The 22,876-nt window shown below is 36.9% G+C and overlaps 2 protein-coding genes across 3 annotated transcripts in view; one reads left to right on the top strand and one right to left on the bottom strand.

Moving 5' to 3' along the window:
- Nucleotides 1-773: 773 nt before the first annotated feature.
- Nucleotides 774-21,646, bottom strand: LOC137401121 (actin-related protein 2-A). Its single transcript, XM_068087488.1, has 9 exons — nucleotides 21,523-21,646; nucleotides 17,079-17,237; nucleotides 15,333-15,500; nucleotides 13,489-13,698; nucleotides 8,646-8,795; nucleotides 6,149-6,294; nucleotides 4,977-5,109; nucleotides 4,090-4,293; nucleotides 774-1,249 (listed from the first exon to the last, which is right to left on the bottom strand). The coding sequence occupies exons 1-8, from the start codon at nucleotides 21,568-21,570 to the stop codon at nucleotides 4,129-4,131; spliced, it is 1,179 nt and encodes a 392-aa protein (XP_067943589.1). The 5' UTR covers nucleotides 21,571-21,646; the 3' UTR covers nucleotides 774-1,249; nucleotides 4,090-4,128.
- A 127-nt stretch (nucleotides 21,647-21,773) lies between these two features.
- Nucleotides 21,774-22,876, top strand: part of LOC137399422 (ribokinase-like) — a 34,212-nt gene continuing 33,109 nt past the window's right edge. The window contains exon 1 of one of the 2 annotated variants that reach the window (XM_068085525.1): nucleotides 21,774-21,805. The gene's annotated coding sequence lies outside the window, so the exon portion shown is untranslated. The remainder of the gene's footprint in view (nucleotides 21,806-22,876) is intronic. The other variant, XM_068085526.1, reaches the window with a different exon arrangement.

The raw sequence follows: 22,876 nt of genomic DNA, 5'->3' as shown, positions 1-22,876 counted from the left end.
CATATTAAAAGATGCTCTAAGTATCCTAAAACATAGAGGGAATGCTTGGCATGAGTGAAATGAGCAATTTGAGAACAATGCAGTAAACTAGTTTTTGGAATTTGTCAAATTCTTTTAGGTCTTTTCTAGTGAAATACCTACCAAGCATTTTATTACATTACCAAAATAAATGTTTGTCAGTCAGCTTTTCCATTAAGGCAGCAAAAATAAACATACATGCCTGGCACAGCTGTTTTTTTCACACGGCCTTAAATTTTGAAGGATAATTATGGCAAAAATGCTGTTGCAAGGTTAGGGAACCAACCTGTTGCAAGTACCAGAGAACACTAGACAACCTTCCGAATAACAGTTATCATTCGCTACTACTCACACTGATTGGAACCACAGGCTAAGCTCTGATCTACAGTAGTACCATGCCTAAGACTATCAGAACGGTCTCATTTTTCCTTCTACATTTCTTTTCTGCTTTACCAACCATTGCTCTGTATGAAGGCATGACGTGCATTCACAGCCATCTTCCTAACATTTATATTGTAGCCTCAATCTTTTTTCAGAATCCAGTAAATTGCTAAAATAATCTGCCACAAAGAAAACAAACGCATATTAAGCCATCTATAAACACCAATGCAATGGTGGGGTCAGTGGTAGCTCAAAAATTAGCATTAATAGCAGCCAGGAATCTGAACAGTTTTGTGGTCACCTTGGGCACCAACGAATCTCCGACCGGTTCCCAGATGGATTCAGGCAAGTATAAACATAAATAGCAAAGACGCTTCATCATAAGAAGTCATGTATTTCACATAAATAATGTTATAAAACTGTCTAGTGATCAGTGAATAATTTCTGATCCAAGCAGGGCAACTGTGCGACGCTATAATTGTGAGAAGAACAATGGGCGAGTCTGCCCAAAAAAGTAAGTTAGGTATCTACACTTGTAGAGGGTAAGTATAAAGCCAGTCAGGTGATGCTGTAGAACCGTGACTGATCTTCATTTATCCTAATCAATCTCTCATCCGCAGGTACATAGAAGCGTTTGTTAGCTAAATTTTGTGATGCAAGTAATTGTCAGATAAAGAGGAAAAACATTAAAAATCTCTGGTTGACCTGATACATAGAATAGAAATAAATGCCTAAAAGAGCAAAGTGTGCCGAGTCCAATGTGTCGTGGGAAGACAATTTGGCGAAGGCGCGAATTAATGGGCCTCATCTTCACCTGCTCTGCCAGGAATCATCAATGAAGAATGTCTGCCTGAAAAAAGATGGAGGCAACAAGCTGATCATGAAGGAGAAGAGCAAAACTATAACAGCATTAACGGTGAGAATAACTTGAAAACAGCAACCATGAAGATGTTAGGGGTTTAAGGCAAAACGGTGAGAATAAATTGAAAACAGCAACCATGAAGATGTTAGGGGTTTAAGGCAAAACGGTGAGAATAACTTGAAAACAGTAACCATGAAGATGTTAGGGGTTTTAGGCAAAAAGGTGAGAATAACTTGAAAACAGTAACCATGAAGATGTTAGGGGTTTTAGGCAAAAAAGTGGGAATAACTTGAAAACAGTAACCATGAAGATGTTAATGGTTTTAGGCAAAAAGGTGAGAATAACTTGAAAACAGTAACCTTGAAGATGTTAGGAGTTCTAGGCAAAAAGGTGACAACTCTGTTATACTGAAACAAATTGAGCCAAAATCTAAACACTAATAGAAGGTTTGAATGTTTTGCATTAGAGATGCAACCTTTTATAGAAGATCTAAAGGGGGAGAGGGAGACGGAGGCTGAGAGGGAGGGAAGGGTGGGAGAGGGGGTGGGAGAGGGGGTGGGAGAGGGGGATGGGAGAGAGGGGTGGGAGAAGGGAGAGAGAGGGGCGGGAGAGGGGGAAAGAAAGGAGTGGATAAAGGGAGAGGGGAGGAAGGGGGGAGAGGAAGGGGGGGGGGGAGAGGAAGGGGGGGGGGAGGAAGGGGGGAGAGGAAGGGGGGGAGGAAGGGGGGATGAGGGAAAGAGATGAAGATAGAGAGAATCTAGAGGGGGAGAGGGGGGGGAGAAGGGGGATGGGAAGAGAATGAGGGGGAGAAAGAGGAAAGAGAGGGGGGAAGGGAAGAGGGAAAGAGATGGAGATAAGAAAACAAGATGGAGATAGAAACGAGGTAGAGAGAGATCTAATGATGAAAATATTCGTCTCAAAATTTCATGAAACTTGTTTGCTAAGCGTATGGAGTTGTTTTGAGAGAAATGCGAGTCTTTAAAGTTTATCATCAACTATCACTGCGTTTCCATGACCCGCATAATTCGCAAATTAGAGCCAATCCGCAAGATATCCGCGTCATGGAAACGGCATAAATCCGCAAGCTATCCGCATAAATTCGCAAGCTAAGCGAGTTTTGCGATCCGCAAAACTTTATCGAATCCATCGTGCTTGCGAATCATGGAAACAGTACTTGCGATTAATGCGCATTACAATACCGTTGGCTATTACATTAAAAACATTTTCACGCTTCAGTCGTTTTTATTTCGATTTCAACAGTCTCAATGCACCAACGTTCCGAACGATCGCTGCTAAGCTAAGCTGACAAGACTGCTTAGCTATTTATAGAGTCATTAATTAGGCTAATACTTGACCTACGGGGTCAAGTGCTAGTGTTAAATCCGCATCGCCAGGTGTTCATTGAAACGCTCGATTGCTAAGTAACTCAACTTGCGGAGGATCGTTCGAATTATGTGAATCATGCGGATTAAGCGAGTCATGGAAACATAGTGTATGTGTAATATGACATTACACAATTATCTTTTGTTGATAGCAGCTGAATGCATTGGTCGACTTCAAGCGCGTGAATGGTAAATGTTGAATGGTGAACAGTTGAATTTCAAACAATGAAAGATTAGTTTCTAGACTGGGATTCACAGAGAATTAGGAGGAGCTAACTTTGTTGACTAAAATGTTCTTAGTTGAGCATGACTATAGCTTGCCACATTGAACAGACAAATCCGAATTATGGGTAAAGTCAACCACAGAAATGTGTCTATGTAGATATAGTGTATAGAAACATATGCCTCCATGAGTATTCACCGTATTCATGATACAGAAGATATGGCTCTTCCCACTTTTAGAGAGTAAGGATAAAACACTGAGGACATACTGTGGAATGGAACAGAATACAGTCATACCTTGACATACGAGTGTAGCAACATAATAGGAGAAATTTTACCTTGACATACGAGTGTACCAACATAATAGGAGAAATTTTACCTTGACATATGAGTGTACCAACATAATAGGAGAAATTTTAGAGGCGATCCACATTTTGCCTTGAATTTCGAGACAAATTTGAGGTGCGAGCATACGAGTTCTCGATGTAGCTAGGTAGCCTTGAGAGGACACGAATGAAAACGGCATCACTGGGTCTTTCTCATCGGATCAGTTTAAAGTTTTAAAAATAATGGCTAAAAGTGAAAGCGAGTCAGAAAGTGAAGCAAAAAGCGCCAAACCGGAAGAAAAAAAGTAAAAAACTTGAAACGAAAACCCAAGTAGAATGAAGTTTAGTGTAACATAAGATTAAAACATATTTTTAAGTAGGTTCAAAGTAAGCTAAGTTCATTTAAGTAGGTTCAAAGTAAGCTAAGTTCATTTAAGTAGGTTCAAAGTAAGCTAAGTTCATTTAAGATAAATTAACAGTTTGTTATGTTACGTAGTCACAAAAGTGTAGTGTACCGAAAGTGCTGCCGTCAAGCGTTTCTCAGACTGCCATTAGTTGCTACCGTCTGTCTCGAAGGTGATAACTCGGGCAGTACTATGCATAATAATGTTACATTTTATTGCAGACCATAACCATTAGTTAAGTATCTGTTACTTTGTGTCAAAATTAGGTAGTAAATTAGAACAATTAAAAACTAGTTAATTTTCCATCGTAATATCCTGTTTTTAGGTAGTTAGTTAGTTTAGGTAGTGCTCAAGTGGGCAATTCATATTTAGTTACGTTATATAGGAAAAATGATTTGAGATATGAGAGAATTGACATACGAGCTCGGTGCCGGAATGTATTAAGCTCATATGTTGAGGTATGACTGCGCTGCTTGACTGAAGTCATCACTTACATATCAATGCCGTACAAAAGTAATAAAGTGGAGGAAGAGTTATTTAACGCCGAGTTTCTCGAGGCATCTAAGACCCTTCTCCTGGTACTCCTCACGAGAGATCCAAAACGACTCTTTGTCCTTCATAATATCAGCAAGAACGGCGCCACCGAGGAAGACCATGTGCTTTCTTCTTGGGGGGTCCTCTATTCTGATCTTAAACTTCTGAAAAAACGAAAACAAAACAGACTTTAAACACGATGATAACAAGAACCATCACTGATCCAAAGTCGAACAGAGAGGGTAAAGAATACAAGCTTATTCATTACCCTTTTCGCTACTAGCCTCATGCGACTCAGAGTTGACCAGCATGCCGACCCAATTGATAGTGCAATTTGAACTTTATATAAAGAAGCAAGAAAGCTGCTATAACTTACCTTCAACTTGACATAGATCCCTAAATTAATATGCATTGAGAAGCTGAAAAAATTATCTAATTGATATCCATTGCTTGCAATTAACATGCGTATATTTCATAGCCTGTGTTGCAATTTGTTGGAGCTTAAAATGAAAGGATTTTAACATGGTCTATGAAAAAGCGAAACCACACAGGCTGGCACAGGTTTGGTACGCAAGGGCAAGTCCCTTATTACGATATTGTCTGCTATGGTACAGAAAAGATTAAGTTCTTTTGTAAAAATGATAACACAGTGAACAACTTCCTTTTAAATAAAAATTAATTTGCTCAGGTAACAAATTATAATGGTTCGACATGCTATTCTGCAAATACGAGCACGGATCAATGACAAAAGACAAATATAATTATTATGGCTATATATATATATATATATATATATATATATATATATATATATATATATATATTTGACTAGACTCAACCAACCCACCTGCAGCTTCTCAGTGTCACCCTTTAGGACCCGTTCCAAGTACAGCTGTTTAATCTCTCTTTCGAGACGAGAAGGGAGGCCGGGGTACATAGTAGAGCCACCGCTTAGGACTATGTGCTTGTAGAACTCAGGCCTAGATAATCAAGTAACAGCTGATTATTGCTGCCTCCAGTTATAGCAGCTACTTCACAGTATCACTGCACTCTTTACGGACAGAAACTCTGAGCATATAATACACCTTGACAAATGATAAAAACTACACCTAGAATACTCAAGCAGCACAGCCAGTTCCAGTTCCTGATCATACCAAGGGTGAGAAGGATTTTACTGTCAAAACTAAACTTGTTGAAAGTGGACCTTTGCAACTTAAAATGCTTTAAACAACAGTCTAGCTTGCTACGCAGACCAAGCATCTTCACAATATCTCGTACCAAGTCACTATTTTCTATCAAGTGCTTGGTTCCACATAATACCTGTGCTAGTACTACATAATACCTGTGCTAGTACTACATAATACCTGTGCTAGTACTACATAATACCTGTGCTAGTACTACATAATACCTGTGCTAGTACTAAATAATACCTGTGCTAGTACTACATAATACCTGTGCTAGTACTACATAATACCTGTGCTAGTACTACATAATGCCTGTGCTAGTACTACATAATACCTGTGCTAGTACTACATAATACTTGTGCTAGTACTACATAATACCTGTGCTAGTACTACATAATACCTGTGCTAATACTACATGAAATTAAAAGTATATATTCTCACTAATATGATTAACCAATGAGCAGTGGACATCCCTACAACCACCAATTGGCTAAATGTAGACATCGTGTCATCAGGACCCATACCAATAAAATTACCCGGTGAAGTGTACCCTTTCAAATTATTTTTGCTCAATGCAACTAATAAAGTCACAAAAAACAAGCAGATCAAACTACCTACCATAAGTATAGTTATAATCGTGGAACTAGATTACATTACACACCCTAAATCTTTTGGGCAGTCAACGAAATCACGACAATTTTCAAATTAGACATGACCACATGGAAATTACAACATTATAAAAAGCGCTTTCAATAAAGTTCATTGCCAGGCTAAGTAAGGTGCCAGGAGTTGGTCGACCCTTGTGATAACCATGAAGGAACAAGCCTGCGCCTACCTGGTGTCAATGTCCGCAGCCTGAATTGTATTAAAGAGAAGCTCAGCTATGCCAACACTGTCGACGTTAATGAGATGAGGTTGAAAGAGGGCCTCTGGAGCTCCAAACCTCTCACCTCCTACTTTGATAGTCCTACCATCTGGCAACTGCAAGAGAGCGAGCGGTGCACAAGTGAATTAATTGGTTAAAAGAAAATCGCACGAAGTGTTAGTACCTGAGAAGAATTATCTTTTGAAAGATCTGAAAGTTTACTTTGTGAGCAAAGAAATCAACAGTTACTCTAAATCTGTGGTTGTTTTCTTCATGTGGTTTAGACAACTCCTAGTGTAACTGTTTTTATGCTTTTAATTTTTAATTATGTTAATTTGGTGCTTTTCATATTTGTATATGACCCTGCCAATATACTAAATATTTTCAGGTGACAAACTTCTGCAGTTTTAATGCTTATAAACACAGACAACTTTACATAAACATGTTCCAATACAATCCAAAAACAACACTATGAAAAATGGCCATTTCAATTTTTCCTCATAAACTTTGATATACAGTAGACGCTCATACAACGTAAATGATCTGTTCCGAGACTGTTTATGTTATAGCGATTTTACGTCATACAGAGCGTTAAATACAAGTAAACTGCCTGGCCAATTCCATAATCTTGCCAAACTCATTCATTTGGCCCTTCAAATATAAAAAACTAAACCTAACTTTTTAATTTAATGACTGCACCGTAAGTGTGATATGGTTTGCATCAACAACTTGTCTCTTTTTTTTTCTCACTCTAACTTGGTTTAGGGTCCAGGAGTATAGTAATTTAACGTTAAGTTAAGGGGAGCACACACCTTCAATGTCACTTTTAAATTGATGTTTTCACATTTTGTTATAGAAAGCAAGGTATGTTGGAAAGAAAGACATGGAGTGACATTCAGATTGGTAGACTGACACTCTAAGACCTGCACCAAAAAACAGTCTTCAAGTATTTCTGAATAATTATGCAGATAGTTATTCTCTTTCCTTTATCAATGCACCTGATGATCTCTCATGGTGAACTAGACTGCCAGCGTACTAGTATGTATGATAGAGATATGCCTACACGATGTTTTTTTCTACCATGTGCGACAAGAGAGAAAACGATATTGTCAAGGGTAGCTATAGGACTGGCTATTCAAATTGAATTTGAGAACTTCACCGACTTTCCACTTTTTGTTATATAAAATTTCTTACAAAATATGAGGCAAAAGGCTTCACATAAATTTTTACGTTATGGGAGTTTACTTATAAAATGTCTACCTTGTAGGAGCGTCTATTGGTCGACTGCATTAACAACAAAAGAATTACCTTTTAAAATCAAATAATACCTTTGAAAATTTGTATTTCAAAACCACTTTTGCTGCAAGAATAATAACTCAACTTGCTTGGTACTCTTTTACAAAACATCTACATGTAGGCCTACTATAGCGACTATGAACTATTTTGTAGATCTGAAGTAACAAGCACTTTGATGTGTAACACGACACTTGAAACTATAATTAATAGCTTTTCATTACTTTAAAATATTCTATACTTTTGCTCGTGTAAAAAAAAATGAGTGCCTTTTACTTTTCATAGCAGAAACAGTTGAAAGGCAATTAAAGGAAGTAGGAAATTGGCAATCTATGCATTTTTTGGAAATGGCGAGGGAGCAGTAAATTTTAATCAGATGCAATTTTCTCCTATAATCGGCCGGCTTCTTTGCCTGTGAGTATAAAGGCAAGTCAACAACAAGCAAGATTAATCAACTATCTACTTGCCTAATTGTAAAACACATGTAATGTTATTATTAGATTCATTTCTTAGACCCAAATTGTTGGCAGAACTTTGTGTACAATAGGCAAACATTCACTTCATCAACCGAATTGGCTGACAACATAATTATTAATGCGTTGTTATTGAACTTAAGTTTTTAAGTATTGCTAAGAAAATCAAGTTTATTTTGTACTGCTGTCTATCACAAATATTACATCGGCGCTGCAATACCTCCATAGTCAGCAAAGTTAATTACTACATGATTTCAAAAGAGTGTTTTATCAGATTTGTTTAAATGGTAACAAAACAGCACATGCATAACTTTCAATTTTTAGCTGCATTACGAATCTGAAAACAGCCTTTTTCAATTTCTCGCTATAGACTCATATAGGAAGTAATTGTAAGCAGCAGTAAAAAGGTACAGTTGACAGTATCTGGCATATCGTTGCATAGAGAACGGATCGGAGCAAATTTCCTAAAATAAAAAACAATCACAATAAAAATGCCCTGCCTTAAAATTTGTGAAATTCTTTTGCCAGACAACTGATACAGTTTGTGATTTCGAATTTGACTTCCTACTGTTTGAAAGTAAACCAAGGCTATGTCCCCAGCCAAGTTTGTTATTCAAGTTGTTTAGTGAAAAGTGAAAGATTATCAGAGTTGTTTTCTCTTGAAATAAAAATACTCTAGGAAAATTAGCTTCGCTACTTACTGTGTATGACTCGACTAGGACTGTAGTTTCTAAAGCTAACTTTTCCTCTTGTTCAATATCATAGGCTACATATGCCAACTGTTCCTTCATCATCCTGATGGTCTCAAAGTCAGCTGAGTGATTGAAGGCGTATCCCCGGAGCAGAAGGAGCTGTGAGAAAGAGAGATGTCAACAAGAGGTTATATATACAAAAACAGTCATCTGTACACAGCATCTGGTGGTGGTACGAAGCATAAGAGACTGACACTGAACTATCTTGGCAGACATTTCTGTGAATCGCGAGCTTATATTAAGGTAACGCAGCACAGCTCTGCAAAAAATTCTTTGTGTATTATGGACAAAAAAATTTTTTCAGAAGAGGATCTTGCGATTTAGAGCAGATTTGAGGAATAAGGAGTTGTCCTACTTTAAAATATGGGAACTATTGTATATGAGACGTATATATAATACTATTATATTATATGATGCACCGCATCCACACAAAAAATACATGACACCATGGAACTACCATAGCCTCTGTACTTCTAGCTTTCCAGTCATAACTCTAGGCAATGACTAATGAGAATGTTAAAAATATTGCTGAATTTTTAGACTTGAAAGATGCGCAACATTTTTTATCATTAAAATGATGCAAAAAATTATGTTATCAACTTCCAAGAGTAGTTTTTTTTAGCATTTGTTCCTCATACAACATGTCCAACGAAGGGTCCATCAACTCAAAAAATCGGTAACATGCAAACATTTTTTTTATTCCGACTCAAGAAAACAGATCGCTTCATGACAGCTACTATGATCCTTCTGTTAGGACGGTAATATTTTCCTACCAAACTCCAACTAGAGAATTGCTTGTTAGAGTGGAGACTAGACTGCATGAGTTGATTTGGCAAGGGGAGAGAGAGCACTTTGGGTCACATGACCTTCCGGCCACCACCAACCTAAACTTGCTGCTCACAGGTCAGGTGTTCCGGACCGCTAGGTCATGTCTAATTCCTGGCCGTACAGGAAGCCTATAGTAGCTATAATTCCATGACGGACATAATATTTTTTACAAAGTGTGATGGAGATGAAAAATGTGACAGAGATGCACTCAAAAACTTCCAATTGTGTTAGCCTCATGCTAAAATATTCACTTCAGAATAATTGTGAATACGGACAGTGGGCAGCATTTTTATAGGTCCTTCTTGTCAATGATAAGCATCTATGGAGAACACTTGCTATCTCATTCTGAACAACACAGACACAGGACACTAAAAGCTAGGCATAGTCTAATAGCTGTCATAAAAATTTGAAGCTTGGACAAATGTTATCCATGAATAGAAGCGCCAATTAGGCAGCCTGTTTATCTCGCCCACCAAGCACAAATAAATCAGCAGGAAACCATAAATTACAGGCCTACTGCCTCTAATGAACCGTATTTAGCTAGTCATAAGTTGGGTCGGAAATAGGAAAATGAGATGTAATAGGTACAAAAGATAGGATCAGCAAGTCTGTACACAAAAAAACATTGTAAACCCTTTTTATTTTGTGATCCAAAAACTGATTTTGTTGATTAGTAGGTAGGCGCTATAAAGTTGTGTCTCTTTAGAACACTTCAATATGCATTTCCTTACATTCATACATTCTCCAATGCGCATAAATGCATAGACAGGTCATACATATCACATCTAGGTACAACTAGTATACTTGTCAATATCAACCTACCGGTATATAGCATATACTTAGTAATTATTAGTAATAATCTATATGCTATGAAACAAAAGTTGTATGCAGCGACATAGAAAAACCTACTAGTAAAACTGAATTAAACACCTGATTCCTCATGCTGTTTCAGCTCATAACAATGGCCTAAACTGATTTGCTTGTTCATCTTTTGGACAGTAAAAAAGCGAAACTATTGGAGTTTGAGCCAAAGTCATCAGGTTTTTTCGGATGACTTTCCCACTTGTAGAAGTCATTGACAGACAAAACTAGTCAAGAAACATTCCTTTCGAAATCTAGTTTTCAATCTAAGAGGCTCTCTTAGTCTTAGACTAATATCTCTATTTTATTTACCTGAATCACTCTAATTTAAGTTTTTAATGAAAAGGCAAGGTAAAAAGTAACAAAAGATCATCGAGTGTGCTTGTTTATTGTGCACTCACAATCCTTAGAGATAGCCTATTCTATGACCAGGATAAGTTCTAATATACAGCTGCACACATTCGTGTACACATTAAAGGCTACAGAATAATGGTTTTAGAGTGCTTAGGTTGCAAAGTGAATGCGCTTAACAACAGCACAGCAGCACAGGCTAGGCTTAGAACAATTTTACAAGCAGTTTGTTCTAGATAACTAGTAGCCGTAGGAGTTTCTAAAAACAGTCAGTTTCCTCAGACAATTACACTAGGGAGGTCTTCTGGGTTATCTGGATAGATTACATGAGATAGCACACAATATGAGTAAGTACACAAAAGAGCCCTGTATGTCTGATAACATCATCAGCGAGTGTAACACCATATCAGCTGTAGTCATAGGGTAACTCTCATTGAGAAAAACAGCCAAATGTAATATAATAAAATGTAATAATAGTATATATACTATTATTACGTGGCCATGGAGCAGTGCTAGAAATGCGCTAGCTGTGGAGGGAGCTACAGGAAAATAAATTTTTCAGGACGGTTCCGAACTAAGCTGGCTTGTACTAAAACAGGTGTCAACACTGGTGGACCGCTCAAGGCTGGTCCACACTATATCGCCACGTCAGCGTTAATCCCATAATGGTTCGGTGATCGTCTGGAATAACAGTATTTACACTATTACAAACCCATCCACATTTACCTCAGCAAATAGTCTGTGGCATAGTGTTCTCATACAATGCGGTAAGTAAAACTAGCAAATACTCATAATTTAAGGTAACTGAGAGTTGTGGCAACTATAATAAAGCAAATGTGGGCCCATATTCATTTGATCATTTGCCAAAATTAGATGACGTTGAGAAAAAAACTTCAGAAAGCTGCTTGATAAATTTAGAAGTACCCTAACAAAAACCTAATTAAAAGCTTGTTTCACAGAGGCAACATTTCAGTATACATAAAAACTTCCATTATAATCATATGAAGAATAAAATGAACTCTCAATTCTAATGTCAAGTTAAGGAAACCCTCGGCAACAATTATACGACAAACGTTTACCAAAGGACTGCTGCAGATCAAGACAGTATTTTCGTTTAAGACTTATGTCGCAAAACTACATAAACGTTAGCAGCAGACATGCTTAATCATATGTCCTTTGCAGGGTCGGCTCGGTTTAAACCAATGGTTTAAACCGAGCGGTTTGAAAAATAGAAACGATAGAAATGCAATTATATGTAATTATCAGCTGTGAAAGTTTATGTAGGACACAGTAGTAAATTGATGGCAGAGCTCAAGTTGAAACTACATAAAATCCTAGCCCAACAATGAATTGGTGAATTTCGTTTTCAATTGCTTTTATCAAGTGATATAATTATCTCTGCAATGATGAAATATAAAAATCCAATCAACATCTCTAATAATGAATGGATACTTTCTCAAGTCTGGCCAGTGAGAAAGGATTGCTTATAATTAGAAATTAAAACAATAAAATCTTTTTGGGCAAAAGCTTTAAGTTTGCAAACTAATATTTCATTTATTCGGCACAAGCCAAAATAGTTGGAGTACTAGAATTCAGTTTATCAAGTTTTTTGCGTTTTGAAAAGTTAAAGTTGTGTCCAAGTTTCTAACAGGCCTAGCAAACAGGATCCCGTTTGGCAGTTTTTCACTCGAACTGCAAAAGGCAAAGGTTTTAAGGCAAAATGTAATAGGTGTGCTGTTGTAACGCAAGGTCACGCAGATAGGCTTGAAGCTCACATAGCAAAATGTCAAGCTGAAAACACCAATTTAGACAGTGATGCTAGTATTCAGGTGATAGAAGTTGAGTCACCAGCCACTGCTCCAAACAGTAGCAATGCATCTACATTATGCTCTACCCTACACTACCACACGACTAAACACTTGGATTAAAAATTCCTACTTATACATAGAGCTGTATGTAAAATAATCACTTTATGTCATAAGATTTCTGCTCTGTATTTCATCAATCATGTTTGATTTAAGACTCATTCCAAAATTTCCATGTTTTCTCTTTTTTCCCATAACAACACGAGCAGTACCATTTTTAACTGATGATTTCAAATATGCATGTTCAATACTCAATCATGCAGCTATAGTAAGTGATGTTAATTAGACTTAAAATTGCAAAAACCTTGGTACAAATATAAAAAAAAAAAAAAAACCGGTTTAAACCAAAAAACCTGGTTTTTTGGTTTAAACTGTGGTTTTTTCCAACGCTGGTCCTTTGCCATGTTAACCATTAACCTGTTAGCTGATCTTCACCCTAAATTCATGTCTACAAAAACACAGTGATGGGAGATCATATGACACAGATGTGACCACTAGTAACTGCAGAAATGAATGAGAATGGTGCTACAGAATAGTTAAACACTGTCGATAATAGACACCAACTCACTTCAATGAAGAATACAAACAAACCCAAACAGATTGGATATGATAGTATTGAAGCCCAAACAGATTGGATATGATAGTAATGAAGCCCAAACAGATTGGATATGATAGTATTGAAGCCCAAACAGATTGGATATGATAGTATTGAAGCCCAAACAGATTGGATATGATAGTATTGAAGCTCAAATAGAGAGAAAAGAAGATGCAATAAAAAAGTTCAGATCAAACCATTTACTTCGATCGTCAGCTTTTATGTAAATGCATAAACTTGTACTCAATAAAGACAGAAAAAACTTGTTCGAGATGAATGAGAAAAAACTTACCTTGATGAGGTAGCGTGTGATGTCTCTACCGGCGATATCAAGCCTTCTTGTGAGATGAGGCAAAGCGAAGCCTTCATACACCGGACATATGTGAGTGACACCATCACCACTGTCCACCACAACACCTGTGAGCAGCCCTTGTGCATAGAGGGTTAGCACTGCCTGGATAGCTATGTAGACACCAGAGAAACCATATTTCTCAAACATGACCTGCAACAAAACAACAAGCAATAGCTTAACAGAACCCATACTGTAGTGGCTGAAACAACCGCCACAAGCAGACATCGTTGACTAGTTATTGTACTTCTGATACAGCAAGTTGAGGTGTACATTGGTTGGAAGAGTTATAGTGATTTTTTCGCAAAAGCATGATTATGTTGACAAACTACATCAACTCTGTAGCGAGGTTAGGTTAATGCTTAGACAGAGCGGTCCTTGAGAGCGCCATTGCAATATTGTATGCAATTCTAGAAGGATACAAGTATCTCGACTGCGCAAAACAACCGCATATTTTGAATAGTTGTCCCGTAGCAGATAGTGTGAACCAGTCACAAAGATGAATGTAGGTACCCGCAGGTAGATGTTTCACACTAAGTCTGACACCAAAGTAAGTACAGATGCTTTCAACTTGCTAGTTAAATAACATGAGTGATGGTATAACACGCTGATGTCTGTTGTGAAAGCTTTCGCATCACCCTTACTTTGTCCTTTCGCGCCACCCATCACCCTTCTGTCTCGAGCAAACTTTTTGATCATTGGAAAGTTACAAGAAATCCATTGTGCTAACTATTTTGTCATGTTAGCAAAATATGAAAAGATCTTAGAAAGGAAACATTGGGGAATAACTTTACTGACAATATACACAGCACAGATATTACATATCATGATGTCAACCTGATGCATAGCAATAAACAGCCTAATGCTTTCAACGAAATGTGATAAACGAGATGCAATAACCACAGTAGTAAATGTTTCTTACTAGCACATAGCTAATAATTGTAGAACTATCGTAATTCTCCTCCAACTGCCAGCGGTATGAGAATGGAATCACAACACCCTATATTTGCCAATATGCACACCTCCTACCCGCAGGAAATCTTTACTGTTGAGTTTAGCCAATGTGATATTCATTTCTACTACATGAGCAATTATAATGCATTACAATTACAATTATAATATTATACAATTATAATATTATATATTATAATATTATACAATTATAATGCATAACCTGAACACTTGATGATTAATTTACACAAAATTTTAATAGATTTTATTAGAGAGTATCAGTATTTCTCTATGGTTTGCGATTGTTTCTGATGTTTGATATGATCTGAGTGCCATGATGGTTCGAAATGAAAAACTTTATCGCGGTTAAAAGGCTCAGAAGGAAAAATACATGCAAAATGACACCACTAGTTGATATCGTTGCTATAGTAGATAATGGTTATTGCTTTTAAGTAGCAGCATTACGCGTCTCTATTCTGTCGGTCTCTTTGCAACTATAGATGTTATAATTGTACCTTCACTCGATCTGAGCGTTTTAACCATGATGAAGTTTTGTCAATTTTAATCTTGAAACATCCTGGCAGTCAGATCACCTCAGATATCAAACACAGTCGCAGATGATAGAAAAATATCAATACTGATAAAATCTACAATATTGTCCAAGTTCACTTTTAGGTTATAAAAATCCCAGTATGAAACAGCGTTTTCTGCCATATGATTGCCTGACAAGCCAAATTCAGACAATCTGGAGAATAAAGACATTCATTGGTAAGATCTTTCAAGTGTATAAAATGTCAAGAACTTGCTAAAATCGGAGGCCTATGAAGAGCTCTCACCTCAACCATCTTCTCCCTGTTCTTGTTTGGGTTCATAGGGGGCTCAGTAAGAAGGATCTTGCATTCCTTGGGATCAACGTTAAGTTTTTCCTCACCAAATGTGTAATCCCAAATGTGTAGCATGTCTTCCCAACTTCTTACTATTCCATTATCCATTGGATAGTTGACCTAGCGGAAGGAACAAATGAAAGAAAAATTTGATGTTTTTAAAACTTAGAAACAGTCTATGTAGAAGAGGCAACAAACTTGTAAAAAAATGAAGGAATGGCACCAATTGGTCCAGTGAACAGAAAACGTTACAAAATCAAACATAAAACAGCCACAACCCATTTCTGCACCACATTATGCTTTTTATGATTTTAATCGGACAACAAATTTAATCCTAAAATATTTCAGCATCACTGCTCCAGCCTTTTCATCGCTCATGCAGAATAACGAAAAGGCAAACAGGCAACTGTGAATGCAATTAACAGACTAGATACAACTAGGAAACATCTAGAAAAAACTGATACTGATATTTTGGGCCACTTCTGATTTACTCAGATGTCACACGCCATTAGTTTCTCCTAATTTTTGCAATGAAGGCGCTATATTATTAGCGTTTAGACAAAAGAAACTAGAGACTTGGCGGTAAGTCTGTCAACACAATACAGAGCATGAGCGGCGGTCTCATCTAATAACTCCCTTTCTTCACTGTAGACTGAGTTTTCATAAAACTTATTAGCCGCTACTTTTTTCTGACGATTTGAGCCATGGCTCAAATCGTGCATCAAAGCTGCATGGATGCAGCTTATATAAAGGTGCGGCTATTCTGTGGCTTTTTCTTTCACTGCTAGGGCACATTAACCAGAATCTCCGGTTAGTGTGTCTCTAGCGGTGATGGAAAAAGCGAAACAATGCCTCACAGTACTGTTCCGTTAGGCACTGGGTTAAAAAGTGTCGGTTAATACGAAACAGTGCCGTTAGGCACTGTTCCGTTTTAAACAGCAAAGTTGCCGCCGCGTTAAAAAGCACCGACCTGTGTTCTGCGGCCTATACAAAGGTGCGGCCTATGTATTGTTTTATTATCATTTTTTGGAAAATAAAGCAGATGCGGCTTATATAGGGGTGCGGTTTATAGTCCGAAAAGTACGGTAGTAAGTCAAAAGAAATTAGGGTCTTTAAAGCGTTATAAAGTTGAAAAAGAGTATTTCCCATGAAAAGTAAATGCATAAGGTTGTTGTATATTTAACTTTCGTCTTCATCGAATAAGCCAAGCGCTGCAGAAGATCTTGTCAAACCAACGGTTTTTGGAAACCATGAAATATGTGAGTCAACTTGTCTATTTAATCTGAGGATATCATTGTTGAATGATAAACTTGTGAAAATACCTATCAGTTTTTAAGACTAAATCAGAACTGATCACTGGCATGCATACAACTTATGTACAGCAGCAGCAAACAATTTTTGGATGACTTATAAAACAGCCATAAGCATTGCAGAGCTGCAAAGTGCAAATGCTGTTTCCACAGAGAAAGAAAAAGCATTCTGCAATCAGCAGAGCCAAATCATTGCAAAACTTAGAATCCAACCCTTCAGAGATCTGTCATAAAGATAAAAACAGCCTCAGAACGGAAATTCAATAAACGTTGACTGATAAAACTGAATGGTGACTAGAAAACTGTAAGCAGAGTCTGTAACTTAGTCATAGCTTACCAAACACAGTTAAAAATTGAAGAGTAGATAAGCCATTCATTAACAACCTACCTCCAACATTGAGCGTAGTTTTGAAGCATCATCTCCAACCATAAGATCTTTGATTTGTATGTCTCCGACTTTGGTGGTAGACCTGATGACTGGTCGACCAACGAGAGATGGAAATATATGAGCAGGAAAATTTGAGCCAGCAAATCCACATTTTACAAACTGAAAATATCAGAAACTATTTCGTGTATGTATAACAGCAAACACGCTAGCTCAGCAAAATCAGAAGCAGTTTGACTAGAGGTAAACGCAGTTTGATTTATGCTTACCACTACATCCAAATACAACGCGGCGTACAGACGCGGCGTACAGACGCGGCGTACAGACGCGGCGTACAGACGCGGCGTACAGACGCGGCGTACAGACGCGGCGTACAGACGCGGCGTACAGACGCGGCGTACAGACGCGGCGTACAGACGCGGCGTACAGACGCGGCGTACAGACGCGGCGTACAGACGCGGCGTACAGACGCGGCGTACAGACGCGGCGTACAGACGCGGCGTACAGACGCGGCGTACAGACGCGGCGTACAGACGCGGCGTACAGACGCGGCGTACAGACGCGGCGTACAGACATGCACGCGCAGCAATTTTTTCACATATATACTGTCAAACATGGATAACTCGAACTTCACGGGACCTAGCGAAAGTGTTCGAGTTATCAGAGCGTTCAGGTTATCAGAGCACTGTCACAAGTCCAGGTATTTATTTATTTGTAGATACATGTATATATACAAACTATAATATAAATCAAAAGCATAAATGGCCTGTTTCGAATTAAATGCTTCTAATGTAAGTTTAAAATTTTTTTATCAAAAAGTATAGATTTTTCTATCTCTTGAGATTGGTTTGTTGTTTGAAGTGATGTTATTGCGAGGACGTTTTTTAGATTAAAATTGGCAAAACTTGATCGCTGTTGAAATGCTCAGAAGAAAAGACATCTTTTTCTTTTGAGCGTTTTAACCAAGATTAATTTTGCAGACTTTTTTTAAAGTTTATGCGAAGATTACCTCACATTTCCTTGCTTCCGAAGGGCCATCGCTAAGCGGATGTTTGGTAAAAATCAAAGTTCACAAAACCTTTGGAAAAGTCGTAGACAAAAATATTTTGCCGATGATGGTAATAACGATGCTTATGAACTACGAAAAGTTGAGGTTTACCTCTATGGCTTGGAATAAAGTGATTTTCTAAAGCGATAACAACCGTTTCGGCAGCCATTGGGCAAAAAATTGTTCGAGTTTACCAATTTGAGGTCGAGTTATCTAAAGCAATTTATCATTACGTGGGAACGGACCAAAAAGCATTCGAGTTAACCATGTGTTCGAGCTATCCGAGGGCGAGTTATCTGTTTAACTGTATATATATATATAAAATGCATATAATATTATTAGTTTGAATGATTTATTCTTTGGAGAATAAACTGACAAAACTATGTACATATATATAATATTATATATACATACAATAATACCTCCATTATTATATACAGTTTACATATAGTTTTATATGTAATACTATATATAACATATTATATATAATAGCATAATTAATATTATGAACAAAATATTATATATATAACAGTATAGGTAATATAATATAAAATATTATACAAACATAATTACAAAATGAATAAATAATAAATACTAACTACATAATACTACTACATAATAAATACATAATTATTCACACTTCACCATGGATAATGAAGCTTGACAATATAAATAACAAGTTTTATTTATTGTTATACATTATTTTGTGAAATAATTTGATAACAAAATTGTTGCTTCACACAAATTTGGGACATTTCAGTATGAATAATGCACCTTGTTAGCATATATCTTTGAATGTAAATGGGGAAACAAACAACGGTAAGCAAAGAATATGAAATGCAGATATACTTGACTAAAATACAGTTTTGTATGTGACAATAAAATGATACAAAAAATAGTTGCAGTTTTAACAAATTATTTGTTTATTTAAATAAGATAACTTCTGGTGAATAATATTTCCAATACACAAATAACTAGTGGCAAAAATATTCTTCCTGATTTAATAACATAAAAGATTGCGATGAGATTATTTTAAACAATTTTAGGAAATTTATTTATGCTGTCTGATTATTTGAAAAGACGAACTGGCAAATGTGTATAATATCAACCCTTGAAAAACTAAGAGAAAAATCATGGGTTAGCTAGCAAAAGAATCAAAAGAATTCAGCATGTCAAATGTTCTCAATTCTATTCGTTCACACATGAGATAGTGTTCGCACTCGCGAACAATGAAGACAGGGTGAATGGTGGTAAGTCAATACAGGTTCTACATTTGTTTGCAAAATACTTTCTTTCAAAGAGTCTAAAACTCAGAGATGGACACTTCAGTTAACATGCTTGCTCAAGTAAGCCATAAGGCTCATTTCGCAAATGAATTGAAAAGAATCGATTCCCTGGTATCTCTTACTTACTGTAGAATTGTATAGACTCGGAGCATCTTACCAGTAAAGATTGAATCTTTACTGTCAAAATAGAGGAATTAACTTGATTCTCCGATTTCAATAAGCAAAATGGCTCGAGTCAAAATGCACCAATGTTTTCCTTAATCACTGAGTTGACAGAACATCCATTATGAACAGTGATGTCCTAAGTTGCCCAATCTGTTATTGACGTGCGCAAAAGCAAAGATTTCAGTGCAGTCAAATGTTGCCAGCAGCAGTTTTTTACAACACATCAATATCACTGCATATATTTTATTGGTCAATAATATGTAATACACACCAACATAATATAGCTCTATGGGTTGTCTGTGCCCTGACAATAAGCTTATGTATTTACAAGCTTTATAATTGCTCGCGAATACATGTATTGTTCATTTTTCGGAAAGCCTTCATAACGACTTGCCTTTGTATGTTTACAAAAACATCGCTCATGGATCGAAGTGTTAACAGATCCACCCAAAAACTTTGCCATAACACATTTAGGAAGTATATCATTTTGCCAAAAATGAACCAGCTACATTACGTAGCTTTTTTCACTCACAAAACAGTATAAAATTGCAGGTTCAGTCTTTTTTAAATTTCCAGCTTAGGATGAATGAAAAGAAATAATGCAAACAGTGACCTAAACGTATTTTTGCCAGTGAAATTCTTCAGCATTATATCAAATATATTTTTGACTACTACATTTTTATATTTGATAATGTGTGTTTGCGTTTAGGTCAAACTGCAAAAAAACGATAATATTTCCTTTTGCACCCGGTTTCACTAAATTCCAAAATAGTAAACATTCCTTTTGGTTTTCAAATGCATAGATTTTTGTGCAGATCTTTTTGCTGATTTAAAAAACTACAAATTGATGTTATAGGACATTGTATGACAGAAACTCGGCTTTTACACCAATATTACTGAGTGTTATTACAATATTAGCCTACTGCCAGCAAAAAATGGTAGGCAAGACTTAATTCCACCGGAAAAACAATAAAACCCCTAGTGAAACAGTATATATTTGCTATAAAACCAGTCAAAAACACTGAGCTCATGTGTGTAGCTAAATTAGTGATCATGCGTTATTGTTATTTCGGTATATTGTCATAGGTCAATTTTTGTAAGAACTTATTTTGATTATTTGAGAGAATTGACTTGAATCGAGACATTGAATTTAGGATAGCTTCAAGGTTGACTTGCAACAGAATTCACATTACAGTTATTTGGTATCAAAAGATTCGCAATGTCGTACCCTGTTGTGTTGTATGTGCCAAATATGTAGAAATGTGATTACAAGCTCTTAATAGCTCAAAAACGAAAAGTCGCCGTAGATTGGAATCTGTTTTTATCTGACGCAGTCATTATAGTTTGGTTATTGTCTTGTCACGTGATGTAAATGCACATAAATGTACGATGTGTAAAAATAAGAATAAACCCATTGACGATAAAGCCGACAAACCAGCTCTTGTCCAACGAATAGGCAGTTGTTGCAATGAATATCTACGAAAGTAGATTGCGTTTTACCGGATACTAACTAACACATCTCCTTTGAAACGTGTTAACTAAAAAAACATTTCATCCTATGGCAGCCAGCCATCAGGGAAGGAAAGAGTGACGTGAGGGTAAAAGGTGAAGGAAAAGCTTACGACGACTGTGCGAGATACACCGTCGCAAAAAGCTTAATTCTGTTTGGCAAAAGGATTAAGTCGCAATGCTAGACATATACCCTATAAACCGTACAACACACCGCTGCTTTAGTAATAAGTTTACGTAAAGTGAAAAAATTCAAAGTCTTATTAATTAAAGGTTTGGTAGTACCAACAAGTAAAGAATATACAAGACAAAGTTCCGGCTTTTCACTTCCTAGTTCATGAATAAAATATTGATCAAAGGGTAGATTCAAAAATTATTAAAACAGCTGGAGTAGCTAGTATGTAAAACTTAAACATACAAGAAAAAATACAATACAAACCCCTGTTCCGTTATCACAAACTACAATCTGTTTTCCATGGCTATCCATCCCGATGATAGCGGATAGATCAGGATAAAACCCAGAAACTATATGAAAATGTAGAAGTTTTGCGACCTTGACATTGCAAATGACAGAGGCAATACCGTATTCAAAGATGAATCGCTAATGTAGCTCGTGTTTATGAAAATAAATAGTTATTTCCGTGCAAAGTTCCTTGCAATCGGGTAAGCGTCTGCGCCTCCGCATTCTTTGCAGGTGTTCACAGCGCATGTCACGGAATCGGGTAAACAATTTGCATTACTTCACCAATTATGTAACTGTTTACGCCTAATCAGATTAGTTAGATTGTACCAAAATACGTTAGTGAGGCAACAATTAGCATAGTGGATATTTTTTTGCAAAATTTACACTTAGCCTAAATTGCTGGCAACTTGTATTAGTGCTTTTCCTCACACTTTACGCGTTGATGCCTTTCGCCAAATATGACCCTATAACTTTTGATGTGGCTATTAACTAGTATAATGCAGCATCATTTAGACACTTGAGTAAAGAAAAAAACGCAAAATTTTATTTGTTACCCGATAAACTGCTCTATTCACAAGATTTCGAGCCGTGTACTTCGATAGAACTGTCACTTGTTCAGCTTTCTTGCACAGAATGGCAAATTTAGCAAATTTGATCTAAGACATGCTTTCAGGTTTGGAACGAAGGCTGTATCGGTCTAAACACTAACTGTACTGTTTTGAACCAAATGTCAGACCATCTACCTTAGACCAAAAGCTGACTTAACTAGCTTGAATTGAATCATGGCTATCTGTCTCTCCACAAATGTGCTCAATAAAACTTTTGAAGTGCTAAACATTCACTCACTTTAGCAATGTGGGCGCATTGCTAGACTTTTGACTATTAGATTCCTTTTGCGGTTACGAACTTTACTGGTTCGATGTAAGTGTCAACTTTATTTATCTTTACTTTAATGACGCCACACGACAACCGTGAAGTCTAAAATAAAACAGGGCAACTAAAAATAGAACGAAGTAGTCTTAATTAGCAAGCGTAAAACAATGTAACATTATTTGACAGAAATGAAATGATACAAATTGATACATATTATAATAGGGAACAGTGGTAAATACCTTTTGCCTCCTGTAGTTTCCTTTGATTATAAAACAAGCTCCAGTGATTTGCTTACAACATTAAGACTGGTTCGATTTTACTAAACTGGCTGACTGGGTGACCGGCTAGAAGCAAGTTACAAAAATCGCATGCCATCAACACAGATATCGCGTCATTGGCTGACAGAAATGGCCCCACAAACGCAAACCAATCTCACGGCAGCCCACCGATTCAAACC

This window comes from Watersipora subatra, chromosome 7 (genome assembly GCF_963576615.1).
Source record: "Watersipora subatra chromosome 7, tzWatSuba1.1, whole genome shotgun sequence".
Taxonomy (NCBI): domain Eukaryota; kingdom Metazoa; phylum Bryozoa; class Gymnolaemata; order Cheilostomatida; family Watersiporidae; genus Watersipora; species Watersipora subatra.
Note: the sequence above shows the minus strand (reverse complement) of the source record. Positions and strands in the feature narration are given on the sequence as shown.

What these genes read in the sequence shown, in the direction of transcription:
- LOC137401121 (XM_068087488.1), bottom strand. Translation starts at nt 21,570, where the DNA reads ATGGATAGCCATGGAAAACAGATTGTAGTTTGTGATAACGGAACAGGG. An exon ending in TTTGTGATAACGGAACAGGG is followed by an intron (nt 17,238 to 21,522) that starts GTTTGTATTGTA and finishes TGATATTTTCAG; the next exon opens with TTTGTAAAATGTGGATTTGC. An exon ending in ACAGGGAGAAGATGGTTGAG is followed by an intron (nt 13,699 to 15,332) that starts GTGAGAGCTCTT and finishes GTTTTGTTGCAG; the next exon opens with GTCATGTTTGAGAAATATGG.